Source organism: Elaeis guineensis, chromosome 6, assembly GCF_000442705.2.
Source record: "Elaeis guineensis isolate ETL-2024a chromosome 6, EG11, whole genome shotgun sequence".
NCBI lineage: Eukaryota > Viridiplantae > Streptophyta > Magnoliopsida > Arecales > Arecaceae > Elaeis > Elaeis guineensis.
In genome coordinates this window covers 121672223-121697342 of record NC_025998.2, presented here as the reverse complement: position 1 = coordinate 121697342, position 25120 = coordinate 121672223, and the positions used below count along the sequence as shown (strand labels likewise).

Genomic DNA, 25120 nt, shown 5'->3' with positions numbered 1-25120 from the left:
TCTGAGCCACATTGAGCTTAAGTTTAATATGGAGGTGGCTGAGTTGAAACCTGGTCCACTCATTTTGGTTAGCCCCAGGTTGGGATGGGTATGGGTCAAAATCTTGCTTACCTCATGTTGAACTTGGCCAAGGTGACAAGATCAGTATAACTTTGACTTGGTCCACTTGTATTCTAATTTCTACATATATTAACACATGATGGAGTAGGCAACAAGAAAAGAAGTGCAGCTGGTTCAAATAAATCAGAGCAAGTATATGATAATCCACCACAAAAAAAATAATAATAATAATAATAATAATGAATGGAGAAAATTTACACGAACCCTTCAAGGAAAAGCTGTTAAGGTCACTTCTCAATATCATATAAAGAATGAAACATGGTTGCCTCAATGACACTCTTATCTTACTTTTCAAAAAATAACTTTCAATTAGAATCCACCAACAAGTGAAAAAAATAATATAGTTTAACAGACTGATAGTAAGCTGTTTACGTTCTCGCTCCATTATTTCAACACTAGAAAAATCTCTCAGAATTATGAGCTTATGCTGAGGTTTTATTTATATCCAAATAAATATTTCTTCTGATGTATGAGGACTTCTTATTTATTTAAGCATTTGACAGACTCATCGAGCATTGACATTAAAATGGTATCTACAGGATATGTTGCCCCGTGACAATATCCATGTTCATAAAAAAAGTAAAAAACAATAAGAATTTCAACTTCAAGCAGTAATTCTCATTGCAGACTTGCTTACCTGAGAGTCCATTTCAGGCGATGAAGTTTATCCTCAACAAGATCCCGCTCTCTCCTTAATTGTCGAAGAATCTGAATATAAAATATACCCAAATGAAAGGAATGAAAGAAATGTTCATTACTTGGGCATTCAAATCAGGCATAAAAAAATAAAAGTACAATACAAACTAACATTCTTATAATTTCCAGCTTAACAAATAAAATACAGAATTTCAAACTTTGATGAAAATTATTTGGCGAGGCAGAGCTTCCAATGATGGGCTAAAAGTGAACTTTTTTCCTGCATATATTACTTCCACAATGGCAATGCTCATAGATAGTTGGTATTCATCTGTCTGATTTGTCTGACCATCATATGAGAGCTGCTTCATAATTTACATCTTTCAACCTAGATTCTGAAAATTCAATAGTTATGGATCCCAAAGCCCATATCAAACTGAGCATAAAATAAAAATCATACTGGCTTATGCTAGGACAAACTCAGGTTTTATCTCTATTAAAAAGTCTAGCTTATAAATGATTTAGATCGATGTATTCATGTTGCTTGTTGGATCTTAGTGACACAACTGTTATGAAGGAGTTAACCCGTACACATTATTAATTATGCTGGGGTATGCACTAGTTAAGTCTACTCGAGTTTCCTCCAAACATAATTGTGGTACTTCATTATTCTCAGCCCCTCACCTCGCAGCATGATCCAAAAGTAGATTAAATCATTTGGTATCTGAGCAGAAGCTTATGTTGAGGAAATTTAATTTACTACAGCAATTGTCATAAAGAGTTATCACATCAATTATCACAAAGGGTTTTGCCATTCATCTCGAAAACATATGAAATAACCATGACAAACTATATGCATCCTGTTGCCATGACTCTGAGGCAAGCTAGCAGAAAACCTATAAAGAAAAAATGAAATCTATTTACATATCATTATCAAGGAAAAGACATAAAATGGCACATCGAGTTTTTATGCTTTATAATGTCAACACAACTATAAGCTGCTTACACATTTTCCATTTATAAGCTGACCAACATAATAATTACTATGGACAACCAATGTCAATTAGAAAAAGGAAATTATTGAAATCATAAAGCAATAAAAGTTCTGATACTACCTTACGGGTATCCCTAGTTTCCTGAAGAAGCTTAACCTCCTCCTCCAACTCAGGAACAACAAGCATGGTTCTCCAACCTAAACCCAGAAACTTCAAATTGTTAAAATGACACAGAGACAGCCATGCACTTTTTTTTCAAGGAAATAAAACAAGAACCAACATATATGAAGGACAAAGTAAAAATCTACCATGCAGTAAATTTACTGGAGAGAAATAATACATAACTATTATATAATTGTTATGCATCTGCCTGAAATAAATCATTTTTCTCAACAAAATATAGCATTTGTAAAATACCAACAGAAAACTTAGATAAACTAATGGAATTTAAGATTTTTATAAGCCATTGATTTGTTTCTAGTATCAAGCATAAAATTTTTCATATCAATAGTTCTTGAACAAAGATGCATAGTACGGCTGAGCCCTGACAAACTGCTCAAAAAAAAAAAAAAACCTTTGAAAATTCACAGACAAGGATATGAATTCCTCCAGAGATAAAACTACTAAAATCGATAGTGGACATCCATAAATTAGCCCAGCTATGTAGTCAATTTATGATAATTTCAAAGAGGTTACCTTGTCCATTAACAAATTTACATTCTATACAAATTAAAATGATCAGATAATGCAGGCAATAATGTGGAAGACATACAAACAGGCTCAAAGTCCATTGTGTAATTTACACTGGCAGAAGTTATTCCTGTTAAGCCAGCATCCCTAGGGGGATATCTTAAGGTTATAGAAGTCATATCAAACAAACAACATATAACACAGCTTAATCAAATGTAAAATACATCAACTTCTGATATTTCTGTCTTATTGGCATTTAAAGAAGGATGGCATGTTTATATAGAAAACTAAGGGCCTCTTTGATGTCATTGCTCTTTGGTGTTTTTGTTTCTTTACAAACTAATGAAATATCACATGGATATCAGCATTTGCACAATATTTAATTTCACTCTTTATGAAAGCAATAAATCTTTGCTACCAAAATCTCTAAAGTCATAATAGGTAAGATAGAAATCCTTTTAGGCAAATACCGGTACCGGACCTTGTGCCGATTGCCGGTTGGTACGGTATGGTACCATACCATACCATATCGTACCGGCCCGTACCGATAATAAAAAATTCAAAAAAAAATTCGTCCAACGGTCTAAAAAAAAAGAAGAAAACCAAGCCGTACCGCACCATACCGGTCCGTACCATATGGTTCGATCTGGTTCAGACCATTTTTCGAAAAATTGATCTTAACCGAACCGGTTCTCCACCGGTACGATACGGTATGTCACGGGATGTACTGGCCAGTTCGGGCCGATACGAAATACCATGCTTCTAGGGCTAGGAAACATCATTTCCTAATTGTTCCAATATCTGTAAATTGGAGTTCATGTAGAGAAAAGAATTTAAAAAGTTTTTGGGTTACTTTAGCTGAAGGAAACAAGGAGGCAAAGGCTTCACTTCCTCCCTTCTCCTCTCTCTTTCTTTATTTCTTCTACATAAATGTCCTAATCACTCTTACCATCTTTTCCATGGGATCTTCTCTCTTAACTCCTTTACAATTCTTTCTACTATTCTCCATTCCACCAGCAAACCGTCATTAGCTTTTTCGTATTATATCACTAGTATTTATAATCTGCACATGATAGTCTTGAACTTTGCAGACATATATAACTATTACCTGAATATGGGCTCTGGATGAACATCAAACAAACACCACAAGAACCAAAACCTTAAGAATCACTTTCCTAGAACACCTAGCTACATTCTAGACCTTAAGGCAGGTCTGTTAACACTTCTAATTTCCTATGTCCTTGAATTTTCCTAGTTCTATCTTATCCACCAAATTAGAAAACCAAGCCTAAATTTTCCTTTATGCAAGGTTTCCCTACACAGCCCAAACTATCTCAATTCTGTCTCAATTAATAGACTAGCATAAAAGTTACTCTGACGGCCCCTCTTACTTTTGCCTCAACCTCAAAGTTTGCAAGTGACCATCCAACAAACAATGCAGCATCAGAAGAATCAAATCTCAAGCAGCCAGTCATACCTATGCAAAATGAGCTAAGATGATGTTCAAGGATGCAACCCATTGAGTCTTCATTGAGAATAATATGTGAGACAATAGTTGACATATCAAAGAGAGAAGTTGGAATGTTTGTGACCTCTAAGGCTCTATATAAGCTTAAATAGCACCATGTGAACACCATAAAAGTGAATTAATAATAATGGTAGTGAGACTATTTAAATCTTGGATGAAGGTCTGAGGAAGAAAAATACATTAATTTTTATGAAGAATTCATTTAGTAACAAAAGAAAAGATCTTAGATAATATAGATCAGTTATGAAAAACAACATAGCAAAACTTGAAAATTGGTTCACCGTCGTACTACTGAAGCCCTTATCGGTACCATCCAGGCACAGTGTTGGTAAACCTAAAATGGGGGTCAAAGTTTAGTGTACCACTATTTGGTACACTCGTAGTAAGTCTCAGATTGGTACCAATGCTTACAGGGCAGTACGTACAAGTATGACAAACCATGCTTGAAAAGTTGAAATAATATCAAAGATGGCCCCAAATATGCATGCCTCACGATGGGGAAGCATAAAGATCACACTAGATAGATGGGACAAGGCTTACTAGTTATCAAGGTTTATCATGTTGATACTAGATCCTGTACTAGTATCCCACGTAAGTTAGTACGAGGGCCATTTCAATACACCAACACTCAATAACCCCACCTCCAATACCACATCCCCGTATAATATAGTTGGTACGCATAGGTACTGAGTGGTATAGCAAACCATACTGGTCATAGTTACGGTCATGGACGGCAGATATGTCCTGAACCACCTAGTTCGGGACATGCAGAATAATACTGATGGCCAATCGGGATAGTTCTGGCATTCGAAATGAGACATCGATGATGACGAAAGGAGGGGGAATGAAAGAGAGGAAGAGAGAGAGAGGGAGGAGAGGAAAGTTTGGGAAGGTTGCCGAGGCTGCCATAGTTTCGCCCTCCCTCAGAAAGAGAGATAGAGAGGAAGGGAAAGAGAAAGAGAGGATGAGGAGACCAGCAGTGGCCGTTGGTGGGCTGCGGAGGCCCTCAAATGACCGTATCTCCCTTCCCGCCCTCCTCTAAATTGAATAGAGGCAACTCACCCCAGTTTCAATCATCTTTTAATTTTTTTTGGACTTAGTGAAGTTGCCAACCCTATTTCAATATGAAGGAGGTGAGGAGGGAGATCCAGTCATCCAAGGGCCTCTAGCAGCCACCGCTGAGCTCTCAGCCCTTCCCCTCTCCTTCCCTCCCTCTCCCTCTCTCCTCCCTCTCTCTCTCTTCCTCTCTCTAGTTCTCCCTCTCCCTCAGTCCATCGGTCATGCAAACGCCTCCACAGTCCTCTAGCAGCCACCACTGACCTCCCCGCCCTCTCCCCCTCCTTTCCTTCCTCCCCCCTCTCTCTCTTCTTCTCGCCAGTTCTCCCTCTCTCCTACTCTCTAGGATGTGGTGGTTTGAGCCCAGCATGGAATGACATGGAGGCATACCAAACCATGCCACTAGCCAACCAGTATAGGACCTAGTACTGGCACAACCAGCCTCGGTTATGGTAGCAAGACAAGAAGGCAACTAGATGAGTATCATGGAAACTTGAGTTCAACCACTACAAGAAGCTTCTGATTACATCATTGATAGTTAATGGAACCTCTAAAATGATGAACTTGGAAAAATAGAACCACAAAATGCTAAGGTTGATAAGCAAGCTAGTGCTAAGATGATCTAGATGAACAAGATTATCAATGGCACATGATGCATGATGAATTTGACAAGAAAATATGCAGATGATAGTCAAGGGATAAAGCAGTACAGCAAGCAGCTAAAAGGAAAATGCAATCTGACAATTTATTATAAGAAGACAGAAGGCAACATCGGGAACATAGGTTCCTCAGATACGCAAATTAAAGTGACACACAAAAAGGGAAAACAACTGTTTATATTAACCTTTTTACCTTTTTCTAGGGTGGAAGGTGGTGCTAGGGCAATCGTTTGGCTGGATAATTGATACATAAGCTTGAGACAAGATGATTCAGTACCTAGAATTGATTCCACATTTCTTGAATCATGAACAAGGAAACCACATTTGAAGGTCAAGATGGCCAACTGGTTCACCCATAAACTAAGTCCATCCATTGAAAGTTTGCATCCAAGGATTCTAGTGAGCTTCCAATATTTGGAATGTATCTACAATCATCTTGAGGAGACCTATAGAAGCCACAAATAATTTTCCGATCTAGCAAACTTTTCTAGTGGGCAATGTCAACTAGATCACAATCCAACAGCAATCCAAAAGATCAAGTTGACTAGGTCTCACAAACAAAATGATGGACAAGTTCCTGCAATCTAAGCAGTATCCACTATCCAAAAAATATTTTTCTAATGCAGATCTACCTAAAAAAAATAAGAGCTTACCTTTGAAGCTTTGATGGTTATGTGCTAAAATTTAAAGAAATCAATTCCAAAAAACATGGAGCATATATTAGATGAAAGTGCTTACCATTTGGGCATCAAGCCAAATTATTAACTGACAAGATTTGCACCAGCTATGAGATTATAAGCTGCGCATTTATTTAGATCACATTCACAGTCCATGTGAAGATTAGTAAAAAGAAACAAGATTATGGGTACAGAATAGAATCATGAAAATATTCATAGTGTTTAGGGCTGAAATCGGATCGGATACCAACATATCCATATTTGTTTCGTCTGATGAATACAAATATGGATATGGATATTATTAAGATGCAAAAATTCATATCCATATTTGTTTTAAATGGATCCAGATACAATTTGGATATTGAAAGTATGGATATAATGATGGATATAACTTAGATAATTAAGTTTTATAACTATAGAATCAACGATATTACTAAATAGATGATAAATTAAGTTAATAACATATTTATATGGTTGTATATTTTTCTTAAAAATTAATAAGTGCTATATAAAATTATATAGGATTATACGTACATTCGGATATTCGGATATAGATCAGATAGTTGTCTATCCGTATCCATATCATATTGGTTGGATCCTCATATTTCTGTCCATATCTGGATTGATTCAGATATGAAAACGGATCCAGACAGATAACATCTGTACCACTTTTACCCCTAATAGTGTTTGTATAAATGAATAGGCTCCTATTCCGAGCATCAATTAACAATAAGAAAAATAGGACACAAGCAAACATATAATATAATTGTAGTGTGAACAACAAAAAGAAACAATATGAAGTTTCAATGTTATATATGATTTTTTTTTTACAAAAAAAGTACCTAGAACTTTTTTGCTCCGTAAAATATCTCCATAAATGTGGTCCCCAACATAGAGTACCTATGAAAATGTAAGAAGAATGTAAACATTTAAGGCATTGATGTTTACAGAGTCTAATTTGTAACAAAGCTTTATATCAGACATATGATAACTCAGTGGTAAATATGAACTTCATTGCTTGATTGGATATGTAAATTATATAACATGCTCATTTGGAATAGAATATTGGATAAAATATGCAAAACAGTCATATAACTGTATAAATGGATGATAAGTAAATTTGTGAAGGGAAACTTTCATGAATTCACATGATAGAGAATTAGCTAAAAGATTCTAATAACTTCTTTTATTACAAACAAAAAAAATTGCAAAAGGAGAAAATCATAGAAACCCTCTAGTAGCAGAGTTAAAGAAGCATATGCAATCACAGAACTGAGCACAAAGAGAAAGGTCGTATCATGCATGGAACAATAGACAATAGGTAGTAGGTACAGTCTGTCAAAGATCCATGAGCACTGAAAACCTAACACAAATTTTGGAGAGCCCAATTTCTTCTTCCATTTTTAGCTAAGCATTCTACACTATTACAGTATAATGTTTAATGCTTTGAAGTAAAAATATCCTTTTCTTTCTTTTTCACCAAAAGTCAATTTTAAGTGAATAATGAAAAAATTTAAAGAAAAACAGAACAAAGAGAAGATAAAGGCCCAACCAAATGCAGATCTTCCACGACATTAATAGCATCACATGATATTAACCTATGACCTATCACATCTTGCAACTTCAATTCATGCATTTTGCATTCAATCTAAGTGGAAAAAAAAATTGATACATATGTTTTAGTAAACGGTTTGAACTCACTTCCATATTAAAAAGTAGGAAGATGAAACAAAGTGGTCCATAGATAACAATATTTATATTTTCGCATTGTCATACCAGTCTCTGTGATCATTTTGACCAGCTTTGTAAACAGTAAAGTTGTCAGTGAACACTTCAAATAACCAATTACAAGCCAATTTCATTATATGATTCAACTAAATCCTTTATGATTCTACCGCATCTTTGAATTCCAAAGGCACTCTTGCTGAGGTCAGACCACCAGAAAGCTCAATCATTATGACAACAGAGCCTTACATGAACCTAGCTTTTGCCAATAAAGTCTCTGTTCATCCCTCACTTCTTCATTTAACTCTCTCCCTATGGTGTGCATTGTTCCCTCCAATCTCTAGATAGTGTTCACGCAAAACAGAAACAAGTTTAACTACGAAGAATGGGACAGTATATAGCAACTGACTTTTTTTTTTTTTAACACCAATGGCAGAATTCCTAATTCCAAGCATTTCATGGGTCCATGGAATCACAGCCATCCATCAGATGGTCCTTCCATTCGAATCAGTAACACACATCATATGTGCCAAATGCTAGTTAAATTACAATAAAAGAATATCACATAAGTGTTTAGAAAGTCAAAGTTAGCACTTTTGACTTTTTCATGGATTTTGACAATCTTGAATAGTAATGCACATAGTCTAGATATATAGATAATTCTAAGCCTCCTCCTTGGATTATTGACTAGTTAAAATATCACACACTCTACAATGTATAGATGTTCAAGCGAGCCATGAACCCAAGTCATAGTAAGGGGCTTAACTTGCATTTTGTTTTAGCCAGGTAAGCATGTTAATGGACAAGGGCATGGCAAGTGCCTGATTCACATACAATGGTTCAGCATTGTATTGGGCTGGTAAGTGGGTGTTAGGAGCCAAACTTTGCTGCGTTTGAGACTGCATTTTTCTGTTTTGCACATGTCACTATGAGAATAAAGAAACATATGGGTATCCAGGTTTTGACAGCATGTCACAGACAGATTCAAATATGTGATTAGGGTATCCAATATCTCAACTACACCTTTCCCAGGAATAAAACATGGCATGTCAGTATCAAGTTGTTTGGCTCATTGCCAGTTTGCCACAAGTTGGATTTTTGCGCATAACACAACTGATCACCTGTTTCGTATAAATTAAATATATCATTTAACTTAAAAGTGTCTGTATCAAGCCAAATATAAGTAACTAGTTTATTTCGATGTAAAAATGACTCAAATTTAGTGAAGGACTTTAGTAACCAAGACTACTAACTCCTAAGCTCCTTCCACTGGATAGTTTTTTGATATATATCTTTGGGGACATAATATAAGCATTTAAAAAAACTTTAATACATGTTAGAAATGCTAGAAATTCTAAATTAGGGTCTGCAACTCTGCATGCTGTAATACATTGAAATACTGCATATGGCCTGTTATGAAGGGGCAAATATCTAGTACAGCCCCGGTACCCTGAGTCTCTACAAATCAGGTGTGACCCAGATGGTTCCACTCAACAATGACCAATACCAATCAAGACAGGACTGCACCAGCTGATTCAAGCTAGAGTACCATGTGAGACCCTTTCAAAAGGCCCTTGAAGCCTTTTTTTTTCTTTTTCCTTTTCTTCTCCTTCTTCTTGTTTTTTGTTGTTTGCCTTTGAAAGAGGCAAGAAGAGATGAAGGGAAAAGAGGAGAGAGCTAAATTTTTTGGCCATATAGCACTAGATCTATGCCAAGCTGAAATCTACTTGGAATCAAGGTATATTCCTTTCCCATCCTTTTTTTTCCATTTAAAAAAAGTTAAGTTTCAAAAAATTAGGGAAAAAGCAGCAATTATTTTAGTTGGCATTAATTTCTGATATGTTGGTCGGACATCAATGTACAATGCCAGTTCTTTTCTGCTGCATCAAGGTATGCTGAACCGGTACCGCCGGCCGTTTCGGCCGGCTGGCGGTACGGTTCGGTATGGTTTCATACCGTACCAAACCGACAATCCGAACCGAAAGAAAAAAAAAGAGAAATAGAGAGAGAGAAAGAGGAAGAAAAAAAAAAGGAGGGGAAGGAGCCGGCGGGGCTGCCGGATGGCCTCCGACTGGCAGCCGTGGCCGTCAGAGAGCGTAGTCCACGCACGCGGCGCCGCAAGCGTGAAACAGGGCCATCGCCCCTGTTTCGCAATTTTTTTTAAAAAACATGGTTTTAAGTGAAGTCGGCAAACGATTTGCCACTTCACGATTTTTGTTTTTTTTTTTAAAAAAATTCTTAAGTCGGCAACCCAGTTGTCGACTTCATAAGTTTAAAAAAAAAAAAAATGAAAACAGACGTCGTCTGTTTCGAAAAAGAAGAAGGGAGTGGAGCCGCGAAGGGGCTCCGCCCGCTCGACCGCCCTCAGATCGTCGGCGTCGGCTCGCCGGCCACCGGGAGCCTCGCAATGGAGGCACTGTCCGTCCGGTAGGTTTTCCGCCCCCCCTCCGAGTGCTCTCTCTCTTTTTTGCTCTCTTGAAAGTTCTATCGGAAGATACGGGGCTCGGAAGCCCTCCGACGACCGCAGCCGGCCACCGTCAGCCTCCAACGGCTCCCACCTCCCTCCCTCCCCTCCCCTCATCTCTCTCTCTCTTTCTCACTTTTCGTTCTTTTTTCTTCAGTACCGCCGGTGTACCAATTTTATCGGCCGAATCGTACCGGTTCCCCACCGGTCCAGTACGAGATGGGGTGTACCGGCCGGTTCGACACGGTATGGCAAACCTTGTGCTGCATATTTTGTTTTTATATAATTATCACAATTTCAAGATAAAAAAAATATCATCAAAACTAATTATGGGAAAAATGTTAGGATGTGCACTATAAGTGGTCTCATAATATTGCTGGAATTGCATCAACTTTTGATGCATTATGAAACACCCAAACCCATGCCAAAATGGTGTAACTTTAAAATCAATACGCCAAAACATCATTGTTCAGGTTGAGAAAAATATATGCAATGCCCATGAATGCATCTAGAGCTCTCAACCAATATTAATTTTCAGAGTTTCTATGAATTTTAAATATATTTTTAAATGAAAAATGAGATTAATGAAAAATCAATTTTAATTATAAAAATTGGGACTAGTTGTAGATAATCAAGATATTTTCTCAGATAGTTATCATGCGTTCATACAATTGAAGCATCATAAACTAAAAAAATAAAGAACACTAAAAACAAAAAGGAAAAAACAAACGATTCCAGAATCAATACCAGCATCCAACACCCAATATAATGACATTGCTGGACCCTGAACCTCATCTAACCCTAACATCAAGGATAAACAAAAAAAAAAAAAGGTGGCATCCCAATGGGCACTCGTATGCTGAAGTGTACAGTGTGTTGGTATGCTATGATCTGGGACTGTACTAACCTGATTCCAACCAATATAAATCAGGACCAGTACTTTAAACCTTATGAATAAACTGTTAAACACCAAAATTGAATCGTTCATCAAAGGAATACCACATTTAACGGGATGCAATCGTTACACATGCAAGAACGAAAGAAACTGAAGTGTGAAAGATGCAATGCTATAGAACATGGGTCAAGACCTCTGAAATAAAAGGAAAAAGAGAAATCGTTCAAGTATGTTATATTCAAAAAGTCTAACATAATTAACTCAAATGCTACACACAAGTATAATCACAGCATATGGCATGTTCTCAATAAAAGCTTCTCAAGAACAAATAAAACTTGTCTTATTACAATAAATAGGCATTGAAATGTAGCACCTGAGAACTTGCTCCAACGGAGAGCAGTTTATGCAAATGAGCAACATTACCACCCTGAAATGCAAGACAATTATTCATGCATCAAGTTCACTAACTAAAGGAAATAACAAAAAGGATAAAAATGTGTAGGTAGAAGAATTATTCAAGTAAAAGAAATAAATGTATTAAAAGGCAGAATTACCAAAATATGAAGTAATAGAAAGTTATTTTTCTTGTAACAAAACAATCTTTTTTCCTAAATTACCAGTTAACATTTTTTAACTAAGTCAAAAATTTATAGGTTAAAGAATACCTGGAAAACTCTGCAAACCTTTTTCAGTTGTTTTGGTGGAAATCTTGGGGAAGTACTTCCAACCTTTATAATAGGTTACAAAATCAACAAGAATAAGAGCACAGATGGAATCCAAAAACAAGATCAAAAGCACATGATGTTTATTATGACTAACTTGAGGTATTAGAGTGCCATTATCAGTATTAAGTAGCATTCCAGACTCAGGTTCAACTTCAAACAGATTTGCACGGTTTTCTTCATGGAAGAAGCCTGGCTTTGAGCTGTAAAAGTTGAAAAGATTTCATTAAACTACATTTGAGATCATAAAGATCTCAAAGAAATACCATGTCACTAATCAAGAAACATAGATAGCCAAAACTGCCAAGAAGATCAACACATTAAGTCAAAAATAGCGAACCTGCCTGTTATAACCACATCAAAGTTTTCAAGCCACTGAAAATTGCAAGCAGAGCCACCATATGAGTTATGTTCCGCACAGAGAAAATTCATAACAACGTTCGTATAGTCCCACAAGCTGCAATTGGTAGAGCATACAATTAAGAGATAAAAACAACAGGAAGCAGTAATTGATAAAAGTCAAACAACAATAGACACAATTGTAATATTAATCAGATGATGTATCAAAAGACATTGTCAGCTAGTTTTATGGGTGAAAAACAACACGTAGAACAGAAAGTGATATCAAACAGCATTTTTTTCCTAAAACACTAAAAAAATGCAATAGAGAACAACAAATGGATGGATAAGACTTCCAATATATACAAATGCAAGCATTACACCATTGGCCGTGGATCACTTGATGGATACAATCATATAATTTTTTCAATGGTTTCTATTAAAGGTGACGTCTTCTGAAACAGGAAATTATCTTCACATATCCCCTCACCTCTTTGAATTTGTTTTAACCTTAAAATGTCCCAGAGACACCTTCGACCGGGGTTCTTTCTGACCTTCACCACATACTCGGACTATTTTCACTGGTTCTCCTCAAACAATCATTTCTAACTCCATCCTTCCTACATATATGCACTACAGGCACACTGTTATGCATGCTAGCAAGCAAATAGGCATGCTGCTTAAGTTTATATGGACTCTTCAATTTCTTACATGATTCAAATCAGCTCAATATACTCAAATACAATTTTGGAAAAATTAATTGGAAAGAACTAATAGAAGAAAAACTGAGAAGACAACAGTACCTGTTTGTCACTAAGAATGTTGAGCGGCGTGAATCTCGCAGCATTTTAAGCATAGGTACAATCCATGAATCCTTGTTAATGTACCTACCAAGTCAAAACCAAATGTTGGGAAACAAATATGAATTATTCTCACTTCACAGACTGACTGAATTCTGTATACCAATGCAAAAATGTATCACTAACTCTTTAATCATGTATAGGAAAAGAAGGTCCACAAATATGATTCAAGATATCAGTCTAACTGACTACAAAGAATTGTGAAGTGCAAAATTAGAACATAAATGATGGAGAATTGAAAAATGAGAAATCATTGGAATCTGGAAACATATTTTGCCCTTCCTATATCATCAGAAGTGTTTAATCCTGTTCCTGTTTGCCACATTAGAATTCTAGTAGTTTTAGACTTTAAGTCAGAGGATGTAGAATGACAGTTCTTTTCCCCATTTAGATGTTGAGTGAATTGGAAATTGTTTACTGACTGGTTTGGACGGACCAATGTTTAAAGTTCCATAAAAAAGCACCACACAGCTTAACAAGCTTCTCAGATATGATGTATTGTGAAGTCTTGTCTTGAACCCGGTATATATATATGGACTTCTACGTTTTTATATGGAACAGAACTATCAATTATATAACTAATGAAAGTTATACACAAGAATAGGCAGTGGTGGTACAGAAACAATATCCATAAAAACTCAGGCGAGCAATAAGCAAGATTCCACATAATAACCTCAAAAATACAAAGGTGAGCAGCACTGTCCCGAACCATCCGGTTCGGGGTGTACTGAATCAGGGTGGAATCAGGACAATTCTGCTATGTGGTTTGAAAAACACCACAAACCACTCCAAACCTCCTGGTTCTGCTCTTCAATTTGGAAAATACCACAAATGGCTCCGAACCAAGCAGTTCGGTGCAGTACCAGTGTGGACCACTCGATATGCACCAATATGGGCAGTTTGGAGCCCCCCTCCCCCCTTTCTTCAATTATTTGAGAGAGCTGCTGAGAAGGCATGCCTTCTCAGCCCCACTTCTCTTATTTTAATTTTTTAAAACCATGGAAAATTGCAAAAAAGAGGCTAGATTTCGATGATTTCATGCCAGCATGAATCCAAAATAAGATAATGTGCCTCTCCCCTCTTCATTTCATCATTTTTTTGCTTTGAAGCTAGACAATGACAATAAAATGGAAAAATAGAGAGAAATCATGCCAAATTTTTCAATCTTTAGATGATTTTATGCTATGTTGTAGATCTATGGATAATCTAAATAATGGAACTAAAATCTTAAATTTTATTAAATTTAAAATTTTTACATTAAAAAATTCAGATTAAAAATAAAAAAATAAAATAATAGTCAAAAAAATTACTATAAGATCATAACCATGTTGAGTATGAATGCTACTCTATACCAAAATTTGATGCCAATTTATTCATGTTCGAGCACGATCATGTGCATAGTGACATAGGCCCAAATTTGAATAAAATTGAAAAATAAGTAACCTTCCATGTAAGCACATGGGTTAAGAAAAAATATATATAGCATTCATGGTAGGATGATACATAAATCCGAGCTCAAACTAATTTTTAAAATTTTATATTTAAAAATTAAATTTTAATTTAATAATTAGTAAAAATATATAATTTATACAAAAGAATAAAAAATTAGTAGTATGTATAGATAACTTAAAAGTATTTTTTTAAAGTAGAAAACATAAATTTTTGCATCACAAAAAAAATTTACTATTTTTTAAATAATTAACTAAATGACAAAAATCTGAGAATATGTTTCTGCATTAAAATAAATTTTCTAGATATTTCTAGTTAAATATTGACTTACTATAAGAAAATTAAAATTAATTGTGTAGAAATTATAAAAAGTTTGTACTATATGTAGATAATGTAGAAGTATTTTTCTAAACCAATTCATACCACCCAATATGGGGTGTATCGTATCGTACTAATACCGAATCGATATGCTATCTCGTACTATACCGACACTCGGTATGCTATTTCATACCATATGAACCGCATACCAATACTGTAATAGGATGGTATCAATATGGGGTTCAATACCGAGTCAACGAATCTTATTAAATTCACCTATTCATTAATTAAATATTACATAGATATCCAAATAAGATAAAACATGCATCCAACATTTACACAAATACATATGAGGAAAGGATTTGTATTGTTTGAAAGCTTTACATGGGAAAGACTAAATTCACCCCCTCACTACTTACCTTCCAGGATCCTTAGCAACCATTTGCTTCAAAGTTCCATCACGATGGCATAAGTCTACTGCAGCCCTTACATCTTTGTACATACGACCATAGCTGCACCAAGAAAGCATGCATAAGTTTTGACAGGTTAGAAAAAGGATATTGCTAGTATAAATAAAGAAGGAATGCAAGCTGTAGAGGCTCGAGAGGGTACCAATTACAAAAGCCACATCTCAAACTGGCAAGATTTTATTGATAAAACAGTTTGTAAATAAACAACATGCCACAAAACAATAATCCAGTATATCAGTTAAATAAAAGTTGTATTTGTTGTCTCCCACAGTCAGCTATTTATATGAACCTTCTCAAGTTATTCTTCTTGGAACATAATGCATTCTAGAGATAGACATAAAGCTCAACTATTTCCTTCATGGAGATCTCAAGGAGTGGCACAAAATAAATGAAAGACGAAGTCTAAAAAAACCAAAGAAAGAGAGAGAGAGATAAATGAGGAAGAGACGAGAAAGAGGCAGCACATATAATGGAAAAGTTTCAATCAGCCTCTTATTTCAAAACACAAAATTGCTCCACCAATATTTAGAACAAGAACTTACTTCTAGCAAAGTTCATAAACTTGGTTTCTAATTTCATTTCAGTTAGACCTAATGAATTTTATCAAGTTTTTGATTCAGCAATATTTTATAGTTCCTGTAATTCTTGTAGCTGCATACAGAAAGATCAGCTGAATAAGAAAGTCTCAAATTTCTGAAAAGAGGCAAAACATAAAGAAAATCAGATCAAGTAAATGAAATATATCAGGCATCATTTTGAAGTATATTGCATTGTGCATACCTTATTCTGCTGGCTTTCACACTAAAACTCTACATTCATAAATATTTCAGAAAGAGAAAAAAAAATTAACAATCATGTTTCACATTATTTTATAGAATTAAATTTACCATTTGATTGTAGTTTAACAAAAAGAGGTTTAAGCTCCAGTACAACCAATACTAATTAATACTCTCAAGTGTTTCAAGATCCAATATCACAATGCTTCTAATCTTCTCAAAACTTGCAGGACATCCATATAGAGAAATGCTGCATGGAATTCAAAGAAATGAAGAAATGAAAAGAAGCAAAATTGCCTAGGGATAAAATAAAACTAGCGCCACAAGTAAACTCTAATGCAACCAAATTCTGCAACCAGCCCTAGTTTCAAATCAACTCCATGCTCTATTGCATTTGACTTTGGGTTTTGAATATTTAGTTGAAAGTTGAAACTTCAAATTATGCCCCTAATCAAGGTTTGTTGTGCCAGTATCGGAGCTCGGATTTGTCAACAGACGGTGCGGTTTGGTACGACCCCATACCATCCATACTGGGCTCGAACCGACATAACAAGGCCAAGGGAAAAGGAAAGAGAGGAAAAAAAGAGGGGGAAGGGAAGGAAAAATCCTCCCAAGGCCGCTGTGCCCGCTGGAGGGCTGACGAGGAGGGCGGAGGGAGAAGGAAAGAGAGGAAAAGAGAGAAAGGGGGAGGGAGGGAGAGAGAGAGAGAGAGAGAACCTTTGGAGGCCTGCCGAGGCCACTAGAGGGATGGAGGCATTGCCGACTTCATCCGACATCCCCCCCCCAAAAAAAAAAACATGAAACAGAGGTGGAAGCCCTCTTTTGATCGGCTGCCTCTAGCTCTCCAGCAACCTCGACAGACCTCCGAAGTCTCTCCCTCTCTTTCTCTCCCTCCTTCCCTCCCCTCCTCTCTCTCCCTCTTTTTCCTTCTCTCTCGCTCCATTTTCGCTGGCGCTTCGAATCAAACGCTTGAACTGTACCGGTTAGCCACCAGTAAGAAAAGTACCATCTTAGAAGGAAAGAAAATGATTATATTAATTCACTTTATAACCATGAAACAACACTTTAACACCCATAGAATAATCGACTGAATATTCGGTAGACCTTATGTGCTGGACATCTAGGCATTACTCATGCGGATAAAGGGGTTTTAATTAAGTCCATTAGAGCTAATAAAAATCATGATTCAATATAAAACTAATTATGAAATAATTAATAAAATATGAATTCCAAGAAACAGAAGTTGAAACTGTAATAACTAATGGAAAGAATTACATGTATAACTATCAATAATAGATCTGAAGAAAGATGTCAATGTAGAGTGCAATAACATTCCCATTCCAGAATCCATGCATTTTTCGAAGTTATAATCCTTGCTCTCTCTCGAAAATGCCACTTACATCTAAACATGATACCAGATACATATCATTACCACATACATATATGATATATCTTTTCTTAGCAGCTTAAATAAATCACAAATCGGTAACCTCTGGGACATACATGATATGCTGCCTTAAAGCTGGTTTTTCCAAAATACTCAAACATATAATTGATGATGAAGTACACAATTCATCATAAATTAAAATTTTCATTTCTTCCATTCTAGAATTACTTTATGGGAAAACTTGATGGTTTGCAAAAGTATTTATTTTAATTAATAGAAATTTTATATTTATTTTAATTAATAGAAATTTTAGTTACAACTACGCAAATTATAATGCAGCCATTTATCTACAACACCATTAACATGTCCAAGTCAGAAGCACATACTCCTTGCCAGAAGGAACTTTTCCAGGATTACTATCCATGAAGTCAACAAGCTGAGAAAAGAGATATGCTTCACCCAGAGAGAAGAGTGTATCAACAAGAGCATAGTCCGGCTCATCAAATGAATCCCGTATGAATGTGTTTCCATAAGTTGCAATTTTGTCTTCCTTAGACATCTCCTTAAAGCCATGGTATGCTATTTTTACATACTTGTGCCGATCCATCTGAAACACAAACTACCTCATTACTATTACTTGCTATAAAAGAAATAGGCACAAAATGAGGATGAAATATTTGCTCTATAACGTATGAGACATGAATGGTAAAGGTATCAAGAATACAACATAAAAGATGTCCAGATGCACCACAAGTATGAAGTGTCTTTAGCAAACATATTATGGTAAAAATTTATCATGTCGAATGAAATTTGAAAAATGCTCTTCTCATATCTACATCAAAACAGTGACTAGAAACATGCTAATTGTGCTAAAAGTATACACCAGAAGGGATATTAACCAGTGTATATATTACATATTATTGCATTTAATAATAAAGAGAAATAGATTTTCTCACTGTCTGACTATGATAATTGGGGAAAAAATGGAAGCTAGTGACAATTATTTCCCTATACTTCGCTTTTACTATCACCTTGAACATGGAATGTCTGGAGAAGAGGTAGAAAAGTATGATGCTTCAGCTAAGATTCCTTCAGAGTTCATATAAAAGATTTCCTCTCAGTGAATAACTTTCTCAAAAACTTGAGATGCATAACTCATATGATAACCCAGTGAGTTTTCCATTAAGCCTGGATTGTCACTTCATGAACACACTAAGCTAGGGCCAAGCCCATAATGGATTGTTTTCATATTGTATGAGACAGTTTAGCCTAAGACATAGTCCTAGTCTAACAGCAGAGTGCATAGTAAAAGTGTTTTACAAATATGACATAAGGGATCAGTTAACAGAAACACATCCTAGAAAATATGACAGTAAGCAATAGTCAAAAGACGCCCACCTCTCCAAGACAACTTTATGAGATCCATATTCCAACCCAATATCAAATGAAGATTCACCGTACTGGTATGTACTACCCCATACTAGGCATATTGCATCGTACTGGTACTGATGCTGTACCAGCAATGGTACCGATATAAGGTCTGGTACCAAGATTGAGTACGTTGATCAAACCATTAGGTTTCTCCAAGTTGTTTATCATTTTAAACAAAAGAGTACCTAAATTTTATAAAAAAAAATTTAGCTTAAGATCTTTAATTCAATTGGCACACGCCACAAGTAATTGGACTACTTTTTTTAAATTTTGATTGCATCATTGAAACCTTAATGTATAAGGAAAATCTTCTGCTAATGTAATAAGCCAAAACCCACAACAACCTGCTATAGAAATGATTAATTAAACAAATATAAGGCTCACAGATTTTTTATAAAGCTGCATAAAAGATAAATGAGTGAATAAGAAATTTCTATTTTATATCTATATCTATTGAAATACTAACTTGTAAATCCAAAGCAATGACAATATATAATACTAACCTTCAAGATATTGCCTCTCTTCTTATCAAGAACTAGACCTCTGACCATGTACTTCCAATCAAATGTCCATTCCAACAACTGCATTTCAAATGATACAAGCATTTAAATCATCTTGGCAATAAAAACATGAAGCTTATGTAATGAAGGCAAAGTTATTGAAGGGATATACATAAATAGGTATATACACATAAATACATACACACATAAGCCCCCTACATACACACACATACCTACATACATAAATATATGCTTTCAGAACTTAAAGAAATAGCAAACCTTTCCATATATCAAATAATAACTTTCCTAATTTAAGGTTCAGACTTCAGAATATAATAATAGAGTTTATTGACAAGAAAGAATTGGAAGAATAAATGCAACTCACAATCATAGAGAATCGAACCAAGTAGTATAGTAGAGAGCAAGGTTCACCATGCAGGTGCTTACCAGCCCATACCAAGTGTACCATATCATATCAATATCGAGTCAAGACTCTATAAGGGAGGCATACCAAGTCGTCAAAGCACATTTCCCATGGGGATAGGGCTAATATATGCCAACCCAAAGCGAGGGGAAGTAGGGACAAGCAAGGACACGAGAATAAATGGTTGTGAATAAACCTGCATGCCGGCAAATCCATGGTCAGAAAATGAGACTTGTTTTATGAGGAACATATTTTTGCTATGCTACTAACATTTGTACTTGCTCTACTATTCTGCTCAAGCCTGGAAGAGGGAGAAACCCTATCCTAACACTTGCTTTTGTTAAACCAAGTTTTTTCTCCTCTTATGGCTCGAATAGAAGTAGAATTCCTATGTCGATAGCGAAAGCACCACTGATCTTGTACCAGGTGTACCAATAATATACCCATATAGTACCAATACAAGATCCGATATCAAGATTGTGAACCTTGGTAGAGAGATTCAGACCTAGACCCAAAGTATATTTATAAGTCTATCTTTGGACATATATCTATCCTGATAGTTATGGGTCTAAAAAGCAGTGTTTTAAAAAGCAGATGCAATACGCGGGTAGTTAAAGGACCACAACACATATATAGCATGCAGGCACACACGCCATTTGTATTGTTTTAACCATTAAAATAAATAATACATACTAAATGCAATAGAAATAACAATAAATAGTAATATTTTTGGATCAATAGGAGTAATACTAATAAGAATAGCTACTTACAAGTAGTTCTTACTACTTAGTAATTTATAACTATGGGTATCAGGCCCATATCAAATCCACATACGATCTAACTATTTGCTTGAACACTCTCCATCTACACAGGCTCATATAAGAGTTGGAGAAATGTTGCCACACAATGCTAAGTAGGCTACATATACAGCTACACGATACTAAGCACACCACACATGCAACTGCACAATGCTAAGCGAACCACCTTTTGAACCTATATATGGCATAACTATATTTAGTAATTGCATATAGCCAATGCATTATGGTCCTTGACCACATCTACATATGCAGTTGCACGCATCACATTTTAAAACACTATTGAAAAGGATCCAAATAGTGTATGGGTAGGTCCCGGTCTTATAAGTGATGGCCTTACACTTAACTACTTCAATTATCACAAAGATTTTAAGTAATATTTCAAATTTTCAATAAATGATGAATAAGGAAGGCCTGAATAGCACCAATTCCATTTAATATATCACCAAAGAACTTGCCAAGTGGGTCCATTCTTAAAAGTATAACAACCATTTTAATGGTTGTCTCTCTTTGATATGCTTATTGTGTCAACACTTTGCCATCCGTAACACAGTAGATTTTGAGCCCATGATCACACAGTCGTATTCCTCTACTTCCAAAGTATATTCTTCATGCCTTTCTATATTTCAGATCCACACCACAAAGGGGTTCAAATTTTTGGACTCATGCCACAAAGATGGTCCCTGAACAATCAACAAGCATGCATGTTTCACCTTCCTTTAAAAATATCCAGTGGTTGATGAATGCTCAGATATTTCAAATAAATTTATGAATTTAACCAGTTTATAGAGATCAACCATTACATTCCCAAAATTTCTTTTTTTTTTTTTTGGCAGAACACTCGTACATACGAGAGCATTGCAACAAGTCATAAAACCATGCAGTTGTACCAACTTAATTACATTCATATCACCCTCTCAAAGATTCCTGTCATCTTGCATGAGATATGTGTATTTTAAAATGTAATATCATCCAAGTCATGTTCATCAGATCTATGGCTTTTTTTCCATTCAGGCCTGTTAGGCCACAATTGTTTTCTACTCTTATCATTATTTTAAATATCAGGTTGGCAAAGCACTCCACTTTTTGATTAGCAAACTTATTCGACAAAGTTTTCTGATTCCAAATGTTCAAATTCTTGAAAACTAGCTAAGTGTCTGTATTATTAATTAATGTTTTATTAACAATTGTGCCATATTGCCTATTCTTCCTAATATGTCATGGACCCCATGTTTGTAGCTTGACTTTATTGCCATGGTTCATAGCCAATCTGTGGATCCCATCACTACCTGCTGCTCTACTGTGCACAAAAGTATCCATCCTTTGAGTTCAAGCTTATTGCTGAATGGTTCTCTTTCTTAAAAATTATGCCCTCTAAGGCATAAGGAACATATTTTTTCTTGAAAGAAACATAGTATCTTTTTCTGAAAGAATGGTCGGTTATTTCTGCATACATACCTATAAAAATTTGAGGTTAAAGACCACTGAAGTTGTGCATTTTTAAAGTTATCATAATGTACAATAGACAGCCAAGCTTAAATGATCTTCCTTAGATGATAAGCTAATTTGCACTTTGGGTTCTTTAAAAAGAAAAAGGAAAAAATGATTTAGGCCCATTGACAAAAGATACAAAGGAAAAACAAGGAAGTGATTAAACTGTTTGGTGAGCCTAGACAAGCCTAGTTGAATACAATAATGTCAAATGAATCTGAACCACTGAAAGACATACCCAAGAACTTCTGTCGTCTCCACATTTAATGAAATACAGAACAAGAAACAAAAAATTAATGAACATCATCCATGAGTGTCATAGCTTCCAGTCCTAACTCAGGAGTCAGGATAGGTGAGAAATGCCCCCACAAAATAAGTTAGAGCATAAAATTTACTAATTTTTATTACCGAACTATGATGGAGTTTAAAGATTTCAACAAATTCTTTCTTGAAAAAAATCTAAGATAACTCATGAAAATAACAAGTTGAAACAAAGTTGAACCACAACTGTCACATCAGTTGCAATATAAGATGAACATCAAGAAAACCAAAAAAATACCCGAGGAGTTCAGTTAAAACGATTCTCCCTGCAAACATGCACCAATATCATAAAGCATTAGCAAGCACAAAAACAAGATCATCTAATACAAAAAGAAAGAAGAATGTGGCCAAGATTCCAAGCCCACGAACCTCAGGAGGATACCCTAGATTATGAACCAGCTTCTTGATTGTCCCGTCATATGCCAATGACTCGAACGTCTCCGGCTTGTACTGCGCCAGCGTGTAATCCATATCAAACCCCACCGCAATAATATTCTTCATATTCAGCGATCTATTGCAGAAGATTTGCTTCCCCATCACAGTCTCCCGCCCGCACCCCGGCGACGACCAAATATGCCGATCCTGATCGCAATGACCACTGTCGATGCCCGCCCCCTTCTCGTCAATCCCCACATCCTCCATCGATCTACTCGTCACCGATCGACTGCTCCCTGATCCGAGCCTTGAAACACAAACAATCAGCAAAAGACAAACGAAATCGATCAAAAATCGAGAAGAGAAAGAGGGAGGGAGAGATCCGACCACTTCTTTGAAGCGAGGAGGAGGAGGAGGAGGAGAAGAAGAAAGGCCGGGAGGCGGAGGAGCGCGGCCTCGGGCGGCGGGCAGTGGAGTGAGAAGAGGAAAGGATGGAGAAGCAAAGGGCGGCGACGGGCCTCTTCGTAATCCGCATCCTTGGCGGTTTAAATAGGCATCTGGGGAGCGGCGGATAAGAGGAATCGGGTCCTCCGCCTCCCGCTCTTCCCCCTCCGCCTCCCGCTCTTCCCCCTCCCCCTCCTCTCACTCGAGTACCAGTTGGCGTCGCAGACATCTACCACCACCTCGTCCCCATTGGCAGGGTGAGTCGACGCGAGGCGAGATACGATGGTCCCCGGGAACAAATTCAGATAGGAATATATGCCGAGGGGTTCCACTTCCGCAAGATACTCCACCATTTGTAAGCGTCAAGGAGGTCGGGGTTAGCATGTACTGCAGGCACAAGATTTGGGGAAAAGGGAATGGCGGGGAACGCCAACCGAATAACGGCTGGGGATCATCAGATAAGCTTGCGAGGCTAGACTGCTGGCAAGGTGGGGAAAAGAGAGGTATGCTGCCTCTCGGAATAACGTAAATATTAGTTGTACTATTTGAATATCGATCAGTTACCGTCCGTCTATGATACGGTAATGGCATGGACCGATGGACGTCGTCTTGGGGATGAGGTATAGGTTAAGAATGGGAATATTTTAACGGAATGGGTTAGTGGATGGGGATGTAGACTGTAGTGGAGGGGGAGTGACGGGACTTTCGGTTCCGAGTTCGGGCCGCGAGAGCACAGGCGGAGTGGGCCAGTTGTGAGCTGAGGCTGAGCTGGGGGTATGTGATACTGGGTGTGATGGGATCTGGATCGGTGGGGTCTTTATTCCCTCTCCGGCGAGTGAGCAGAAGCAAGAAGCAAAGAACCAGTTAGGGGAATTAAGGATGGAGTAGGGGATTCCATGCCAGTTGGCTTGGATTGTTTATTTTGTTGGATAAGAGATTGTGGCATCTCACTTTTTTGAAGGAATGCATCAAGGAAGGACATCAATAAGTAGACGTGCTTTGGAACTGCTTGTTTTGATCCATGAGTTGCACGAGGCTTAGGTACAATTGAATGTAGAGAAGAGTTTTTCTTTTACCTACTTGATGTGTTCTGTTTGGTATCATGTGCATTCTATTACACGACATGAGTCACAAAATCATCTTTTACTCTTTTGCTTTCTTACTGGGACCGATACTAAGCAATGTTTGTCTTCATGTGCGAGTAAGTTTAGCACCTAGTTTCTTTTTTAGTTGCCTTTAGATACAATTCGCATTAGCATATCATAAAAAGCTTTAAAAAAAGAATTTAGAATCATTATGAGAAGGTGGTGAAAGATCGTGATAAAAAAAGAAACCAAATGATGGTGGATGACAAAAATATATATTGTGAATCATTCTAAACAATGAGATAAGATTTTTTTTATTTTGGACAGCAATATCTTGAACAAGAATGTCTTAAGATGATAAGTAGTTACTTTACTCAATCCACTGTGATTCTCTTTTAAACATGCATCTATAAAGATATATTATGTTGCTTTCAGTTTTATTCATTTACTTTGTTTATAGATTAAATT

At 36.4% G+C, this 25120-nt stretch overlaps 1 protein-coding gene across 4 annotated transcripts in view; it reads right to left on the bottom strand.

The window, feature by feature from the left end:
- The window catches only part of LOC105060103 (uncharacterized), a 29020-nt gene extending 5073 nt beyond the window's left edge, over positions 1–23947 (bottom strand). The window contains exons 1-13 of one of the 4 annotated variants that reach the window (XM_010943706.4): positions 23511–23947; positions 23118–23419; positions 19701–19778; positions 18153–18373; positions 15553–15645; positions 13310–13393; positions 12508–12624; positions 12265–12370; positions 12111–12173; positions 11819–11872; positions 7204–7261; positions 1872–1948; positions 758–828 (exon numbers count right to left, since the gene is read on the bottom strand). In XM_010943706.4, the coding sequence (XP_010942008.1) occupies positions 758–828; positions 1872–1948; positions 7204–7261; positions 11819–11872; positions 12111–12173; positions 12265–12370; positions 12508–12624; positions 13310–13393; positions 15553–15645; positions 18153–18373; positions 19701–19778; positions 23118–23419; positions 23511–23796 (1610 nt within the window). In that variant the 5' untranslated portion in view covers positions 23797–23947. Of the gene's footprint in view, positions 1–757; positions 829–1871; positions 1949–7203; positions 7262–11818; positions 11873–12110; positions 12174–12264; positions 12371–12507; positions 12625–13309; positions 13394–15552; positions 15646–18152; positions 18374–19700; positions 19779–20144; positions 20318–22986; positions 23015–23117; positions 23431–23510 lie in introns of those variants that run through there. The other 3 variants (XM_019855710.2, XM_029260475.2, XM_073259693.1) reach the window with 3 other exon arrangements.
- Positions 23948–25120: the final 1173 nt, after the last annotated feature.